Source organism: Orycteropus afer, unplaced genomic scaffold (assembly GCF_000298275.1).
Source record: "Orycteropus afer afer isolate SDZICR_OR568_19922 unplaced genomic scaffold, OryAfe1.0 scaffold00068, whole genome shotgun sequence".
Lineage (NCBI taxonomy): Eukaryota > Metazoa > Chordata > Mammalia > Tubulidentata > Orycteropodidae > Orycteropus > Orycteropus afer.
Genome location: NW_006921655.1, coordinates 11,626,182 through 11,643,749, shown reverse-complemented (window position 1 = coordinate 11,643,749; position 17,568 = coordinate 11,626,182). Strand labels below are relative to the sequence as shown.

General features: G+C 39.7%; 1 protein-coding gene across 1 annotated transcript in view; it reads right to left on the bottom strand.

Annotated features, from left to right (window-relative positions):
- The window catches only part of RYR3 (ryanodine receptor 3), a 585,899-nt gene that overhangs the window by 126,582 nt on the left and 441,749 nt on the right, over positions 1 to 17,568 (bottom strand). Inside the window, exons 58-64 of the mRNA XM_007940521.1 lie at positions 14,054 to 14,169; positions 13,493 to 13,560; positions 11,820 to 11,941; positions 7,958 to 8,007; positions 7,276 to 7,336; positions 4,544 to 4,782; positions 3,028 to 3,109 (exon numbers count right to left, since the gene is read on the bottom strand). Of these exons, the coding sequence (XP_007938712.1) occupies positions 3,028 to 3,109; positions 4,544 to 4,782; positions 7,276 to 7,336; positions 7,958 to 8,007; positions 11,820 to 11,941; positions 13,493 to 13,560; positions 14,054 to 14,169 (738 nt within the window). The remainder of the gene's footprint in view (positions 1 to 3,027; positions 3,110 to 4,543; positions 4,783 to 7,275; positions 7,337 to 7,957; positions 8,008 to 11,819; positions 11,942 to 13,492; positions 13,561 to 14,053; positions 14,170 to 17,568) is intronic.

The following is a 17,568-nucleotide window of genomic DNA, read 5'->3' as shown; positions in this document are numbered from 1 at the left end:
AAAAAAAAAAAAAAACTCAGAAGGCAGGAAGAAAAAAAAAAAAAGATCAGGCTTACTGCTCTGATAAAGATTGGTAGAACTCCTGAGACTACGGTCCTTAGACACCCTTCAAGCTGGGAAGTGAACTTACCCCCATGGCTCAACTTTCAGTCGAAAGACAGATCTATAAGGTGAAGTATAATACCAGGAAGTTATGCACTCATTAGAACAACGAAGCATACAAGATCAAAAGGGCAGCATTTGCTCAGGAGGCAGGAAGGGATAGGCAAGAATGACATAGGAAAATGATAAACACAGCAAGGAAATGGGAAAAGAGCTGTTACACTGTGGGAATTGCAATCAATGCCACCATACAAAATATTTATGAATTGTTGAATGGAAAACCAATTTGCTCTGTAAACTCTCACCCAGATCACAATTAAAAAAAAAAAAAGAATCCTATGACCAGCCAGCTTCTCCCCTTCACAGCAAAGTCACATGTACATGGAATAAATCAGCTCAGGCAACATACATCATCAAAACACAAAGAAGCAATGTATATACGCTTCTGAGGGAAGGCGATTATGATCCAAGGATCTTACACCACAGAAATTGCTCATATATAAAAGTCAAAGGATGATATTCCAAAATATGTAAGACCTCAAAAGTATTTGTGGGTTTTTATAGAAACTACTACTTAAGGATGAATTCGGTGGGCCAACAGAGAAATAAATAAAAAAAAAAAAACCCAACAACTTAGGAAAAGTTAAGGTTCAAAAGGATTATGATTAGCAATGAATCATTTAAGTATAAACATATAAGGGAAGCAACTCAAAAAATACTGGTTATACAACAGAATGTTGTTGTTGTTGTTATATGCTATCGAGTTGGACCCGACTCATAGCGACCCCTCCTTGGGTTTCCGAGGCAACATCACTACGAAAGTAGATTGCCTCATCTTCCTTCTGAGGAGTGGCTGGTGAGTTTGAACCGCCAGCCTTCTGGTTAGCAGTCAAGTGCCTTAGGCACTACGCTACCAGAGCTCCCTACAACAGAATGTAAATGTTATAATGAATTATATATAGCAAAAACAGGAAGGTGGGAAGGACAGGAGATCGCTAGATATATAAGTATACTCATTTGTTCATCTTTTTAAACAGGATAGTGGATATTGTAGCTAATGGAGAAATTTAAAAAATGAGTTGAATGATAAGGAAATCAACTTTTTAGCTTCATTCCACAAGACAAAGTTGCAAGAAATACAAGTATTTCAACTTCTTATGTGTGAAAATGTATGGGTACAGAAAATATCTTGTATGATGCACACCCAGTTATAAAGAGTGGCTCCTGTTGGGTATTAGATCCAAGCGGTGGTGGACTAGGGAGAAGAAAACAGTCCATTTTTAACTTTAGATACTACTTAAATACTTAATTTTTTAAAAACAAGCATATTTTACTTTCACAATACAAAAGAAAATGAACAAACAAAAGCCTCACATCTCCAGGATGTGAAACTGTTAACAAAAAGAGAAGCAATGGGGCAGCCTTGACTCCATCAACATGGAGTAAAAACACAGGCACTGATATTCACAGTGCTGTTGAGAGCAGGTATACAGTAAGTCTGGAATGAATACATGAACAGAGTATAAAAAATCATACAAAGAGCAGTCTTTTTCTGGTCTGACATTTCAGAGCTGACCTTTCTTTGACTTTTCTTTTTCTTTTTTATTCCAAGAGAAGAATGCATAAGCTTTACAAGAAGGAAAAAAAAAAAGTACAAAGAAACACAAACACACAGATGTATATATATATACATATATAAACTGAGAGAATGAGAAAAGATATTAAGAAAATATTTACCAATGCCCAATGGGAAAAGTGGATTAAAGACACGTTCTCTAAGTGAAATTCAATATTAAATGAAAAAATTTTATTGCTTCTCTTGTTGATATTGTATAAAATATGGTTAAAACTTTTGTCTGCCATGTTACAATCCTATCAGAGAAAACTATCCATATATTATGTAAAACAGTAAGGAAAGACAGGCAATTGCAATGAATTAAAATCATATTTTAAACAAATTTAGTCATTATATACTGCTCTTGAAGAAGCCACTGTCTTTTTTTTTTTTTTTTGCTTTATTGAACGACTGCAATTAGAATGGAATGTTAAGCCTGACATTTATGTAAGTTTTGATGGGAAGCAAGGGTTTATTGTGGGCTTTTTGGTAAAGGAATCATAAGCAAAGGAAGGTCATGGAGAGTAGATAGATACCAAAAGGATGTTTAGCTGAAGTAATTTTAAAGCACAGATCAAAATCCTTCCAGTGTCCTTGTTTGAAAGGGCACAAAAGAAAAAAAAAAAGTCTTTCAAGGACAAGATTAAGTCCAGACTTTGGTTAATACACTGCCTATCCTTCAATCTTCCCATGGATTTAAACAGAACACCACAACACATGGCATTTGATGTTGAAAGGCAGGGGGTCACCTAAGGCCTTCATTGGTAAAGGCAGATTAGAAACACAAAGCTGGAACCCAGGTACCTCTGCAAATCAGCTTGTTCAGATTCAAGATTACTGAATGGCATTTCTGCTACTGAAATGTGCACTTGTTTGAAATTGCAGCTAATCTGACAGCTGAGCATGGTTAACGGTCCAGTGTTGTATCACAGAGAAACTCATTAAACACTAAAGCAATGGACTCAGGTCTCTTGAGCATCTCAGCAAGCTTTAACCACAGGAGCTCTGAAAGCTGTGATTATAAAGACAAAGACTATTCTTTCTTTGTTACTAACACAGGATTTACCCTAACTAAATTGCTCCTGCCGACACATACATTCACCAGCTATCTCCACAGAAGTCATCCACTCAGTAGCCTCATTACACTTCTTAATATTGCCATAATTTGTCACCTAGACTTGAAATTACTATTCCATATCACTGAACATTTTGGTATCACAGGATTGAAAAGGTATTATCAAATGTTTAAAAAAGCGTTAGTTACGTTGTTTTGAGCCCTACTGTATTAGCCTCTGTTGTTCACCAATTACCTTTCAACATAGATGTTCTTTCCTGTCCCAAGGGAGTAGAGACTGCACAGTACGTGGTAGCATGAAATCTGCACATCACCCACTGCAACAAAGAAGAGCTATCATTACTGTGCATCAACCCCAGCTTCACCGCCTGCAGACTGACAGGGTCCACGAACAGGAAGAGAGAGATAAAAAACAAAAGCCCCAATATATCACATACCAAGGCATTCCTGAAGAGCAAAAGAATTTTTTTTTTTTTTTTTTTTTTAATAAAACCCAAACCCAAACCCAAACCAAGCATGTCCCTTTTCTATCCAGATGCCAGTTACTGATCTGGGAGAGAAAACACATAGCTCCATTGAGCAATGGCAGTTGAGAACCATAATTCCTTTGTGAGGCTTGTGATGGGGATCAAATCGCTTCCCAGGGAAAGAATAATCTGTCTGATGGGTCCTTCCATAACGGGATTTTCTCCTTTTTTCCCCATAGAGGGATAGACTGCAGTCAAAATTTACCAGGGGCAATATTTCCTTCAATTGAAAGGAAGAATGCAAAAAACCTGAAGCTTGAATGAGCCGTTTGCTCACTTCCTAGGAAGAGCTCTATGAACAACGGCCCAACTTTCTTCAGAGAGAAGGCAAACTTCTTCATGTATTCTTATCCCACGTTCTCTGCTGGATGCTTTTCAAAAGAAAATTCAATCATATTATGATTTTACTGTGTTTCCTAAGGGAAGGCCATGTTCTGCTTAAGAGCTCACAGAATTTAATCTTCAGGTTGCCTACTTCTAACAACGTATGGAACACTTTTGAAGGCTCTGACTACTATAACAATGTTAGAACTAATTTAGTTTTTTTTTTCCAACTAAGGATTTGCATTGTTTCAATGGCACTAAATAATGAGCTTGGATGCCCCTCTCTCCCATACTCCATGAAAACAACTGATTTTCACTTGTTCAGGGATATGAATGACACAGCCTTAGCTATCAGCTATTGGTTAAATTAAAATTATGTGCTGAAATTTGAAGTGGGACTGAAGCCTGGTGGTAGAATATGTGTACAGGGGCGCTGTACATGGTAGTAAACATAGATTAAAGTAAAACTGACTTTGGTCTGTTTTTGAATGCTCAGAGAGGGAAAATAATAGCATCTTTCTTTTGCTTCTGGTATCCAGTGACTAAATTAGGGCTTTTAAATAGGAAAATCCATGTCTGGAAAGCCTTGGGAACAAATCTATACTTTCTGCTCTATTATTCAGATAACCTTTTCTAATTAAGAGGGATATAATGGTAGGGAGCTAGACTAGACAGGGGAAATTCTGACCTAGAGTATGTGTGGGAACGATTAAATACTATATACTCAAATTTGGGATTTCTTCCTTTCCAGTATTAGTTCCTTTTTATACCTAAGAAGAAAAAAGTGTCAAATAATTATCTTTTGACTTTGCCCTAAAGGTCACCCTAAGTGAAGGAGCCACATACTTTCTATCTGTGGCCATCAATATATAAAACCATGACAAAAACGGTATGACTCACAGAGCAAATCCACCCCAAACTGATGCTGAGCGACGTGCTCAAAGATGGACGTCAGGATGGGTAGCAAAGCCACTGTGGTATAATTAATATTCTGAGAAACGCCTTTAATCTGTGTTCTGGAATGGGTAAACTTCCCAAGCTTCAAGTTTTCCGAAGTCTTCTCTAAGTCTTCCGCAGCATTTTCAAAGAACGCACGTAACCCCGCCTTCACCAGCTCTGAGCCTGACTTCATGACTGTCCTGTAAGCAAACAGTTTTCAAAACCAGAATCATATTCTGAACCTTTAGCCAACCCCCTTCTTGAAACTGGTGGCTTGCCATATAACCTGGGCCCACAATGACACACCACTATCACCTGACAACACTGTGTGCAAAGAGTGGTTAGCATCCAAGAAGAAATCTGGGTCTCACCAACCCAAAGGAAGCTGCCAACTGGACACTGCTCAGTTTGAGGGAATTATTGCTTGACTCCTCAAGAAACGTACAGAAGGATTTAGAATGAAACTGATATTGCTGACCTGGTATCTATATAATGTTGCAACTGGCTACATTCTTTGAAAATATGTAAATAAAGGAAAGAAGAGGTGAGTTTTTCTTACAGCACACCATGGGATAAGAAATCTTTATAATGACTAGCTAGAAATGTGAACTCGCTAACGATAGAGAATCTTTAGAGAGAAAGAGAACAAAGAAAGTAAGTCAAGTGAAACTTAGATTTCTATTAGCTTGTAGGGAGTTCTTAGCTCAGATGAAACAGAGAAAAGGGATAGTAAGCCCCTTTTAAATTAGAAAGCTTAATTGGACCACTGAAAAAATACTGACCTGTTCCCCTGGGAGAGATTAGCTGTGGGCATCTAAGAACCTGCCTCAAAACTATTTTATAATATTTAGAATTAAAACAAAGCCTACAAGTCACCTATAATTTTCCATAAATCTCTATCTTATTCACAAGAATATTATGACAGACTTGGTTCAATGACAGATGATTTTTAACTTCAGCATTTTTGCTGATAATCATCCAAACAACCATGAATATAAAAACAAGGAGATAAAGCCAGTGACGTTTGGCCAGTGATGTTTGGTCCTATTGCTGGTAGTAATAAGCTAGCTTCCTAACTTTCTAGTGGCAGGTTTTGTCAGGAATAATTATCAAACACACTGACCTGTATTTTTTGTTTTTTAAAGAATTTCCTCCCCAGGCTTTTCATATGCCTCTTGGAATAACGACTCCTCATCCCAATTCCAAGTGCTGGTGGTTCCCTAGGATGACTTGCCCTGGCCCTATAAATTTTTCCTATCCTAACATCTCCACATAAGGAGCTCTGGTAGCGTAGTGCCTAAGGCACTTGACTACTAACAAGAAGGCTGGCGGTTCAACCCCACCAGTCACTCCTCAGAAGGAGGGGTGGCTATGAGTCGCATCCGACTCAACGGCAAATAACAACAACATCTCCATAACATGTTTCTACACAAACTCTAAAATCCCCTTTAATTAACCTTACCATTTTATTTTTAATTAAAAAAAAATTTAAAGAGATTTTCAGTTGACAGTGGATCTTCAGCTTCTGGTTATTCTTTCAGGTTTGTCCTCTTTTTTTACATTAGGATGTGTGTCCTCCTTCCATCTTTGACAAGGGCCCTTCTTTTTTTTTTTTTTTTTTATTTTTTTTTGGATCAAAGTTTACAGAGCAAATTCATCTTCCATACAGCAGTTCATACACATTGTCTCATGACATTGACTGCAATTTCCCACAATGTAACGGCTCTCCTCCCACTTCCTCCCTATAGTTGCCTCTTCCCTGTGTCCTTCCTTCCCTCCCATGCTCTCCTGTTCCCCAAGCTGTCTCCCTGTGCATACACAGCCCTTCTATTCTCCCATGACTGATCGCTCCAAGTAGTATATCTATGTGATTTAAATCTTCACCCCATATGTCTGTCTGTTGTTTGGCTGGAAGCCAGAGGAATGGGTTCAATTCCAGACCTGAAGAGTAGCTAGGGGCCATAGTCTCAGGGGTCTCACCAGGCTCTATCAGACCAGCAAACTTGGTCTTTTTTCTTATATAATGATTTTTAGTTTTGTTCTAGACAAGGGCCCTCTTTAATGCTAGATCTACTTAATGTTAGAAAGCTCCCCATTGGTTTCTTTCACTATCTCTCTCTTCTTTATCTTATTGGATTCTTTATAGTTATATTATCAGAACAAAATTATTTATTTTTAAAGACTTCCTTTCCTGTTTGGCCATCTTTCTTCCCAGAACCTGGGCCAGGGCCTCAAGCTTATCTGAAATCAGATCTTCCCATGTTTCCTTTGTAGGTCATTTTGAATCCTGAGTGATACAATTCACCTCTCCCAGGAAGCTTATGGTCTTTCATCCATCAGGTGGCTCTTCGTTCTTTTTTTTTTTTTTTGTGAATTAGGTTCAAATTGGCACTCTGTCACATTATATATTTTATCTTCTGAAAGATGAGCTTCTCAATAAGAGAAGACAAGAAGTGATCAAATACTCAGCTTTTAGTGTTCAGTATATGTTGTGACAGTAGCTCTTTATCACGTGAACTGAGAAACAGAAAGTGCTAACTTCCAGGGAAAGATTCATCTTCTCCCTGTCAACCTCACTCTTCCCAGCTCCAGCAGGGCAGTGCCAAAACTTCTCTTCAGTACAATAATAAGTGAGGTAGGAGGGTCAGAGAGCAAGTCTTCAGAAACTTTTGGAAAAAACTGGGCAGACTTACCTTGTGTCAAGTGTCTGAGCTAAGATGTGAAGACAGCTCACCATTGTAGTAGAATCACTCCCTAGAATTGAAAGTATCATCTGTGACTACTCAAGTCATCCAACCTGTCTTCTAAATGCAATTTTCTCAATATACACAAACTACCCAAAACCCACTGCCATCAAGTCAAATCTGACTCATAGCAACCCTATAGGAGGGAACTGAACTGGCGCATAGGGTCTCTAGGGCTGTGAATTTCTATGGCTACGTACTTTCTCATCTTTCTTTCATAGAGCAGCTGGTGGGTTTGAACCACCAACCTTCTGATTAGCAGCCAAATGCCTTACCCACTGTGCCACCACAATTCCTATGCACAAACCACTGCCTAGCATAATTAAGCATTAATACACAAAGTGCCAAGTCTGTGTTCAGGGACAAAGCATTTATCTTTGGCCTGACATAGCCTCCACTTTATGATGGATGTTAGATTCAGAGCTTAAAACATTCATTGGTGTGGAAAATCTGAGCTGTTAAAGGGGAAGAGAGATCGTTTATCATACTTCAGACCAATTTTCTACGGCAAATTTAGGTGACACCTTAGTTCCAAGGCTCAGGTTGTCTGAGGAGCCACAAATAATGGCAAAGTTTAAGTTCAGGATAATTATAGAGAGGTGTGCAAACTTTAGCAATACTTTTCACTTACCAAAGAGAGAAATCCTGTGTCTAACAAGAGCAGCGAGTTTGCAGAATAGGCTGAAGCAGAAAAGAATGCCAAGTGGGAAAAGCACAGGGATTTAATGACTAATAGCCCAAATAAACAAAGCCCCACCCCATTCTCCCCACCACTCTGTACAACAAAGAACACTGAACAGCACCACCACAGGAAAATACATGTCCCTCTCAAGGAATCCTCAAGAATACATTCAGGAAAATGTCTGGTTCATGCTGTCATATTGAAGAACTGTGAAGGCCTTTTACAGGCAACTCCAACCTTATGGAAAACGATCCTATGGGACTTTTACTGCATTTTGCAGTAATCTGATTGCAAATCATGTCATGTCATAGTGTACCATCTGTTGAAATGTTCATTTGTATGACATTCAGGAATAAATGAGGAGTCTGGAAGGAAATATGATTTTTCCATTGTTGCAATGAATTGTAAACCAATTCACAGCCTTCAAGTCCATTAGTGCACTTAGTGCCCTCCCACAGAAGCAGTCATGTTTGCATTGACTGTGTTCCCCATTTCCACAGCCCTCTTGTTTGCCTCCTTCACTCTTGGTCTCCCCCCTTCTGTATCTGATGCCATTCTCCGGTCATTCCCAGACTCACATCTGGGATCCCTTTAACATCTGATATGGGGCAGGGGCACCTGGGGACTCTGGCCATTCAGAACTTTGGGCTAAGGACAGTGTGTCTACTTAAATCATGAGCTCCATAGGGGATGAGAAGGGACCATTGTGAAGGGACTGGGGTTGGGGGTTTTCGTTGGGGAGTGGGAAATAAGTTAGGACTGAAGGAATGTAAGTGGTTCAGGAACAGGGAAGATTGTGTCCAACAATGACAACAACAACAACAACAAAATCAAGAAATTGTTTTTATCTCTGTCATCTCCCATTAGTCTATGAATCAGATGGGCCTACTGTCCTATCTGTGTCCTTGGAACTAGGAAAGCCCACTCTCATATGTTTTTGTGTGTTTTGACCCCTCTCTGTGCTTTCACCCATATTTTCCACCATGGAACTCTTTGAAGGTCCAGTTGTATCTCACAGTTTTACTTTCCACAGTGCCTCACAGAGGGCCTTCTGCAGTTAGAATGGAGCCCCATAGATGTTTCTGAAGATGCTGATGGTGGACCTTATCAAGGAAGACTATGGCTATCATCACTTGACCTGTGTTCCTGATACTTGGGAGCAAATTTCTCAGAACTCTGACATGATCTGATACTGCCACAGCTAAATAAGGGCTTTGCAATCCCTTCAGGAAGCAGTCCTTCCTGGTGGAAAGGAAAGAGGGGCAGCAAAATGAAAACACCTGCCACAGGCCATGGGGTTCCAAAGTGAGAATGAGCTGAAGCCATTCCCAGTCTCTGACTGATAATTCATCATGAAGCTTTTTGTCCCTCACGAGAAGATATGTTTTAGAAGACAGCCCAAATGGAAAATATAGCCTAGTGCTCAGAGGCTGAAACTTGCTCACCTTACATGGTTTTCAGTTAATGCCCTGGCTCTTTCCGGGCTGTCTACTGGAAATTAACAGTCAAAGTGTCCCGTGGATAGTCATCTGTTTTTGCAGTGGAGATAAGTTGGAACCCCTTGTTCTAGAGCTTTAGAGAACTCAGAATAAGTTAACAGAAATTTGGCAGTCAGCTAGAGTACTGTGAAATTCATTCTCAACTACTTCTATTTTTCTCTCTCCCCATAGTGTTCTTTTTGTCAGAGATGTGTATTTGATGAAAACTCATGAAATTCAAGGAGAAGAACAATGTGGATGAATGTGGGTTCTGTGGCTCTGCCTAGACTTTGTTGAGCTGTCTTGGTGATGCCATTTAACTGCTCTGAGGGTTGGCTTTCTCATCTATAAATAGACAGTAATCATATAACCCTCTTCCTTAGTTTTTAGAATTATTGTTAGCCGCCATTTAGTTGATGCAAACTCACGGCAACCTTATGTATGACAGAATGAAAAAACACTGCCCAGTCCCGTGCTTCCTTCATGATAACTGGTACAGTTTTCAGAGTTAGGGACAGGTAAACTCAGGTATTTTTGGTGAAAATCTTATAAGGGGACTCATGCTCTGTATAAATGCAAAATAGTGTGTTTCTAACTAGAGCAGATGGTTGGGCTGTTTGATCCTAGTGCTAACATGATTTTCCCTGCTGTCAGAAATGCTTTCTCAGACACTCCAAGGCCAAGACCTGAAAATTCTCATCTCCATGGAGCTTGTGATTTAAGTAGACACACTGTCCTTAGCCCAAAGTTCTGAGTGGTCAGAGTCCCCAGGTGTCCTTGTCCCATCTCAGATGTTAAAGGGATCCCAGATATGAGTATGGGAACACTGGAGAATGACATCAGATGCAGAAGAGGGGAGGCCAAGGGTGAAGGAGGCAAACAAGAGGCTGTGGAAATGGGGAGCACAGTCAATGCAAACATGACTGCTTCTGTGGGAGGGCACCAAGTGCACTGATGGATTTGAAAGCTATTTGCAAGGCTGATCAACTCTAGGTGGTATTCTAGCCACGACAAATGGTGCCTGGCTGAACAAATGTTACATTTCCATGAATTAATAATCTAAGAAAAACAGATGAAGAAAACAGACACATCTGCCCTCTATTGGGTTATCTGAATATCTCACTTTTTTCCTCATTTTGCTAACTTCCTTCAAAATATACTGATGCATCCTGAATATATTTAGGAACATTTTGATCAGCAATTGACTAAAAGTCTACCTCACTTTTGCAGCACAGGATTCTCTCTTCTTAAGAAATGAGATTAAGTGACAATGGTACAGACTACATGGCACTCAATGTAATGAGAGGGACCTGGCTTTGACCTTGTGCCCACTTAATACCAGTCATTTTGGGCACTGCAGTGAATCTGACTGAATTTCAGTTTCTTCATCTGGAAAATGGAGATCATAATACACAGACAGGTACTAGAATTTAAAACACTGTGATGTTTCACATGATACTTACATCAGTGGGCAATAAACTCTTGCATATGAAAAACCAAGCTCAGTGTTAAGCCATGCCAAGTATTTAATAAGTGTTAGGTAAATCTTAAAGTTGAATTTCCCCCTAACAATGGTGATATTTAGTGGTCAGACCCTTATAAAGGGTAATGTACATTGTTCATGCTCAGGGGAAGAGTTGATGGACTGTCCTCATTACAGCTTTTCAATTTCTTTGTTACTTAGAAATCTCATCTATTACTCATCATTCCTAAACTAAAAATACACAGAAAAGCTGACCAGAATGGACTCCATCTCATAGTCTAATAATTAAGCATCCCTTTCTTGTCTCTGCTGGGGCATTTACATGTTAAATGTAGTAGAATGAGTGGGGAGGCTGGCCCTTTTAAAGAAAAAATTTTCCCTACTAGGAATTTAAATTAAATGATGTAGCTCTAGATTTCAAATATCAGATCATTCGCACGAGCACTGTAAGATCTGATGATGATGATGATTTCTTCATTGGAAAAGCTTGTTATAAGAAGGGGATCACAAAACATGTCAACTTGTTTCTTCTCGTGTTCTGTGTTCTTTTTTTTCACCAAGTTTCAGAGATATCTTTGCCTTTTTCTAAATGTTTTTTCAGGATGGAGGCTTACTTGAGCATATAAACAATTTCCCTTATGGATATTCCCAAACACTGAACTTCTCTTAGTTGCCAAAATAATACAGACACAAAGATGAGTACAATTTCTTTCAAATACAAGATAATAACCAAAACCTGTGTGCCATTAATTACCAGGTTCTAAAAGACTCATCATTTAGTCCACAGGAGCCTAGGGTTTAAAATCAGTCACATTTGTCCCAGGGCCTTCTCTTTACTTTGGGGACTCACCTGGCTACCATTTCTTTCTCCTTATGGGATGCATACCCGCTGCTGCTAAGGGGCTTCAGAGGGGATGACAAGAAGTAGAGGCGATGATTGGTGAAGTACTGGTCAACGAGAGGTAGCAGAACCTAGAAAATCCACCATTCATTAATTCCTAGGAGGCTAGCCAAAGCCCTTCCTCCAGTTCCTTTCAAAAAGTTTGTTCTCAGTAAGCAAACAGCCTCTGAATACTGGTCCTGGCATTCCTGAAAGCTCTGCCCCAAGGGACTAGGCATACATCACACTTTCTTCTTTGCGGCCTCAAATCAGAGGCGTTGGGGATATGTGAAAGGAGAGAGCTGCTTCTGAAAGAAATGTGTATGCAGAGCTCTGAGTCAGCACCTTCAGGGTAATCCTATGGGACACCTGACTGTGGGCATCCACCAGGCACACCTGAAACATGGTCTAGCACCACTAGCCTTAAGTGTATCATCTCTACTTCTTAGAGCCAGGCTACCAAACACAGAAAGATGACCCCAAGCCTTACATCCCTTTAGTCCTCTAAGTTGGGTTGTATGGCAGAGACAGCTCACTGGCCCCAAAATTCATTTTCCCCTTCTTCCTTTTACCAATAGAAACCTGAGCACAAGGCTGCCTGATGAGAGAATGCATTATCCGGTCTCCCTTGTAGTTTTAAAAAAAAAAAACAAATCAGTTGCTGTTCAGTCAGTTCTGACTCATGGTGACCCTGTGTGTATCAGATAGTGTGGTGCTCCAGGAGGTTTTCAAGGTGGTGATCTTTCAGAAGTAGATTGCCAACCTTCTCTGATGGCATGGAACAGAGCAGGCCTCCTACTTCCTCTAACCACCCACCTACCTTGGTACTGTTACATGAGTGAAAAATACACGTCTGTCTCATTGGCACTACTGGATTCATCTGAGAGCCCCAATTCCGAGGCACCTGGTTTGTAGAAGGCTGTGGTTTACGTAGCTCTAACACCCTCTTTAGATTTGACCTCAGTTTCAAACTCCATTTTAAGTTCTTAAGTTACTTCTCTAACGCTTACTGACCTTTAAACAAACTTAATCATGCAGCTAAAAAAAAGTTTTTCTTTGTAGTCAGGCACAGATGTGGAAAGAGTGTACCCTTGAAAAAGGTCCTGAAATTTTCAGAATTCTCCTGCACAAGCAGATGGCAGGAACATGTGAGCCTAAGGTTTATCTTAACATCTTGTGACTTGGGAAAGACATTTTGTGACATCCTGATGACTACTTGAAACCCCCTAAATAGCATATACGTTTGCAATTATGTACTATGACCAATCCACGCAATGTGCATGTGCTCTGTAAACCAATTCCAGCAGAAGTCCCACTATGAGATGTCCCACCTCTCAATGCTCTAATTGTATATTCTCTAATCAAAATACTGTGAACTAAAGTTCCTGGTCTAACCCTATAAAAATGTGTTTGCAGTTGTGCTGTGTTGGACTGCTTGACTTTGTTTCTTGTGTTCCATTCAGCTCTCCAGTTCAAATCATAATGAGCCTTAATGAACCTCTTTACTTAAACTTTAAACAGACTACAAGTTTTTACTTGTTAACATATTTGTGAATTTTTTTGTCGAAGCAGCTTGCTTTGCTCCCTAAATAGTACAGAATGTGAAAAGAAAGTAATCTGATTAAGTGCAGAGAGTCCCTTACTTTGGCAAAGAATTTGATCTCCTGGTCGTGAGGAGATTTTTCAGTTTTCCCACTGCTGACGATAGCTTCTGCAAAGACACAGTTAACATAGAGTTGGTTAGAGTTAAAAAGTAGTTACAGCATTTTAGAAATAGAGCAGCATTTTTTGAAGGCCACTGACGGCTATTTGATTTGACAAAATCCATATTTTACAAAGTACTTTACAATTGTCCTGGCTAGCTATTTCTTGTATCAATTCTCCAAGCTGTTTCATTGCCCTTTTCTGTTTTATTAATGAAAAAGCAGCTTCAGAGAGGTTGAGTCATATGCCCACAGCCACAAAGCAAAACAATGAGAAAGTTAAAATAGGATGAGTTGTTTGAAAAATTACAAAAGGTTCAAACCAAATGTGGAAGCCAAGGACTAAACTGACTTTTTACGTGGGAGAAAAATCAAAGCCATTCTTATTCCCCACAATCAGATGTCTAAATGAATCATGAAGAGCCACAATAGGAAATGATTATTTAGGTAATAAATAAAGGAATATAATTTTTCTTGGTGTTGTGTCACAATGATACTTACCCAAGTGGGCAATAAACTCTTGAGCAGAATCAACATATTTCAGGATCTTCTTCAAAAATTTATAGGCAAACCTCTTTTCCATAGATGAAGCATCCAGCTCCATATCCTTCATACCCCTAGGTTGGGAATGGGTATTACCCAAGAAATAACAGAGATAACTATTTGACTTTGGTGTGTTATCAATCCTACCTGTGTTGACTTTATTTTCTAAATGTTAATGGTTATTCTCGCTTAATGAGATAACTCATCATTTGACTCATTTCCCCATTGGAACCTGCCTCTGTGGGCATGCAACATCTGGGTCACAGTAATTTCTTTCTTTAATTTTTTAAAAAAATATTTGTAGTGTTCTCTTCTTTCCCCTCCCACTCTTGGTGACCAACAAAGAAAGTTTCCTTCTGTATATAAACCTTTCCTTGACTTTTCCCAATAATGAGCTAATACAATATTTGCCTTTCTGTGGGTCAGAGTAATTTATACAAAAAATTTTCACAGAGATATTAACTATTCATTCAACAAACACTGAGCTGGGGATTAATCAGAGAAGAAAATAAGAATCTTGCTCTCATGAACTTACATCCTAGTTGTAAACAGGCATAAACCACAAATAAAATAAATACGTAAGTTATATTGAATGCTAAAAGTTGGTAAGTTTGGGAAGAAAGACAATTAAAGCAGGATGAAAGGGTCTGGAAGTGCTGAGGGTGGAGTGAGCAGACTGTAGTGCTGAGTTGAGTAGTCAGGGTTAGTCTCATTGGGAGGATGACACTGGAGGAAAGCCTTAAAGGAACTGAGGGGTGAGCCACATGGAATGGTTTTTCAGGCCCAGGGATCAGGTGGTACAACGGTCCTGAGGCAGCAGTATGCATGCTGAGTTGAAGAAATATAGCCAAGAGGCCAATATGGATAGAATGGAAGTAAGAAGTCAATGGAGCAAATAATTTAGGGCCCTATGGGCTATCCTTAGAATTTTGCTTTTGCTTTGAGTGAGAGGACAAGTTACTGGATGTTTTGAAGAGAGAAGTGAAATATAACTTTCATTATACAAAGTTCACTCTGGTTTCTATGTTTAAAATAGACAGCTGGGGGGGGGAGTCTAGGGAGGCTGTTTCAGCAATGATGGTGAGAGTATACAGGGGGTGAGGGGGTGAGACACAGTTAGGCTCTGGACATATTTAAAAGTAAAATTACCAGGAATTCCTGAGGGATTAGCTGTGGATTATAAGAAAAAGAGAAGAATCAAAGTTTTTACTCAACAGCTGGAAGAATGGGTTGCCACTGAGTATGAGGAAGCTGAGGATTGAGTAGTTCTGAGATAAGGCAAGGAAAAGCAGCCATCTCTTGATGGTAGGAACATTGGGACTTCACATGTATATCCAAGTGCCTAAGGCACTTGACTGCTAACCAGAAGGCTGGGCTGGCAGTTCAAACCCACCAGCCACTTCTCGGAAGGAAGGCTGGGCAATCTACTTCCATAGTGATACTGCCTCAGCAACCCAAGGAGGGGTTGCTATGAGTTGAGGCCGACTCCATGGCACATAACAATCACCACCACCACTGTAGGGTGAAGAGCATCACAAATACGTACTCAGGATATGCTTGTTTAATTCAATTGTTTTTCTCTTTTTATTCCCCTATTTCCTTTTCAGTTACAGTAAAGAGGAATTTTCCATTTCTGTGAGCAAGTTATTCATCAGCAAATCACACTAGGCATCACCTTGGCGTTAAGAGTAAGATTAAAATGACAACAGGAGTGTTTCGTGAATGCCTCCCTAGAGATTCTTCCTGCTGTCTGACCTTTCCTGCTCAACAATGTGGTGACTAAGTTTTGTTATTTTCTCATATGAGTTACAGTGGAAATATCTGGATAGGTTTTTATTTATTTATTTTTGCCACTCAGTGGCAAAAATTCTGTAGAAAACTAAAAGCAGCAACAACAATTTGCTCAGCAAATATTTCTTTTAGGAGGAACAGACTTTATCAGAATAGGAACACCAGCTTGTTCTGCATTCTGTGAAGGCCTCAACAAGCATAGACCACCACCGATATTTGACAAAAGAGAACACAGGCTCTGCCTTTAAGACTCAGGCAGTCAAGATCTTCCTCCCATAAAACATTCATACATACTCATTTCTAGATAATTCTGGCATACTTAAGTTTATATAAATAATCTTAGGAAATCATGATGTATTCATTCATTTATTCACTAGGTATGTACTGACTGTCCACTGTTCTAGGAGCTTGGAACTCATCAATCAAAAAACAGACAAAAATCCCTGCCTTTGTAGAGCTTACATTCCAGTGGGAGTAGAAAGAAAACAATAAGATAATGTTGTTGTCATTGTGGTTGCTGTTGTTAAGTGCTGTCGAGTTGTCTCCAACTCATAGTGACCCTATGCACAGTGGAACAAAACACCGCCCAGTCCTGAGCCAGCTCCATGATTCTTGCTATATTTGAGTCCACCGCCACTGCCACCGTGTCAATCCATCTCCTTGAGGGCTTTCCCCTCCTTTGTCAATCCTCCACCTCACCAAGCATGACATCCTTCTCCAGGGAATGGTCTCTTCTAACAACGTGACCAAAGTATGTGAGGTGAAGTCTGGCCATTCTTGCCTCCAAGGAGCATTCTGGCTGCACTTCCTCCAGGACAGACCTGTTAGTTCTTTTAGCAGTCCATGGTACTTTCAGCATTCTTCACCAGCACCACAACTCAAAAGCATCAATTCTTCTCTGGTCTTCCTTATTCATTGTCCAGCTCTCACATGCATATGAGGCGATTAAAAATACTATGCATGGCTTGTGTCAGGCACACCTTAGTCCTCAAGGAGACATCTTTGCTCTTCAGCACTTGCAAGAGGTCCTTTGCAGCTGATTTGCCCAGTGCTATACATCATCTGATGTCCTGACTGCTGCTTCCATTGGCATCGATTGTAGAACCAAGCAATGTAAAGTCTTTGATTTCAATCTTTTCTCCATTTATCATAATGTTACTTATAGGACCAGTTGTGAGGATTTTTGTTTTCTTTATATTGAGGTGCAATCCACACTGCAGAATGTATTCTTCAATCTTCATCAGTAAGTACTTCAAGTCATCCTCACTTTCAGCAAGAAAAGTTGTGTCATCGGTGTATCTCAGGTTGTTAATGATTCTTCCTCCTATTCTAATGCTATATTCTTCTTCATATAGTCCAGCTTCTTGGATTATTTGCTCAGCATATAGACTGAATAAGTATGGGGAAAGGATACAACTCTGACACACTCCCTTCCTGATTTCAAACAATGTAGTATTCCCTTTTTCTGTTCGAATGACAGCCTCCTGGTCTATGTACAGGTTCCTCATGACTACAGTGAAGTGTTCTGGAATTCCCATTCTTCTCAATGTTATCCACAATTTGTTATGATCCACACAATCAAATGCTTTGGCATAGTCAATAAAACACAAGTAAACATCTTTCTGGTATTCTTTGCTTTGAGCCAAGATCCATCTGACATTAGCAATGATATCCCTTGTTCC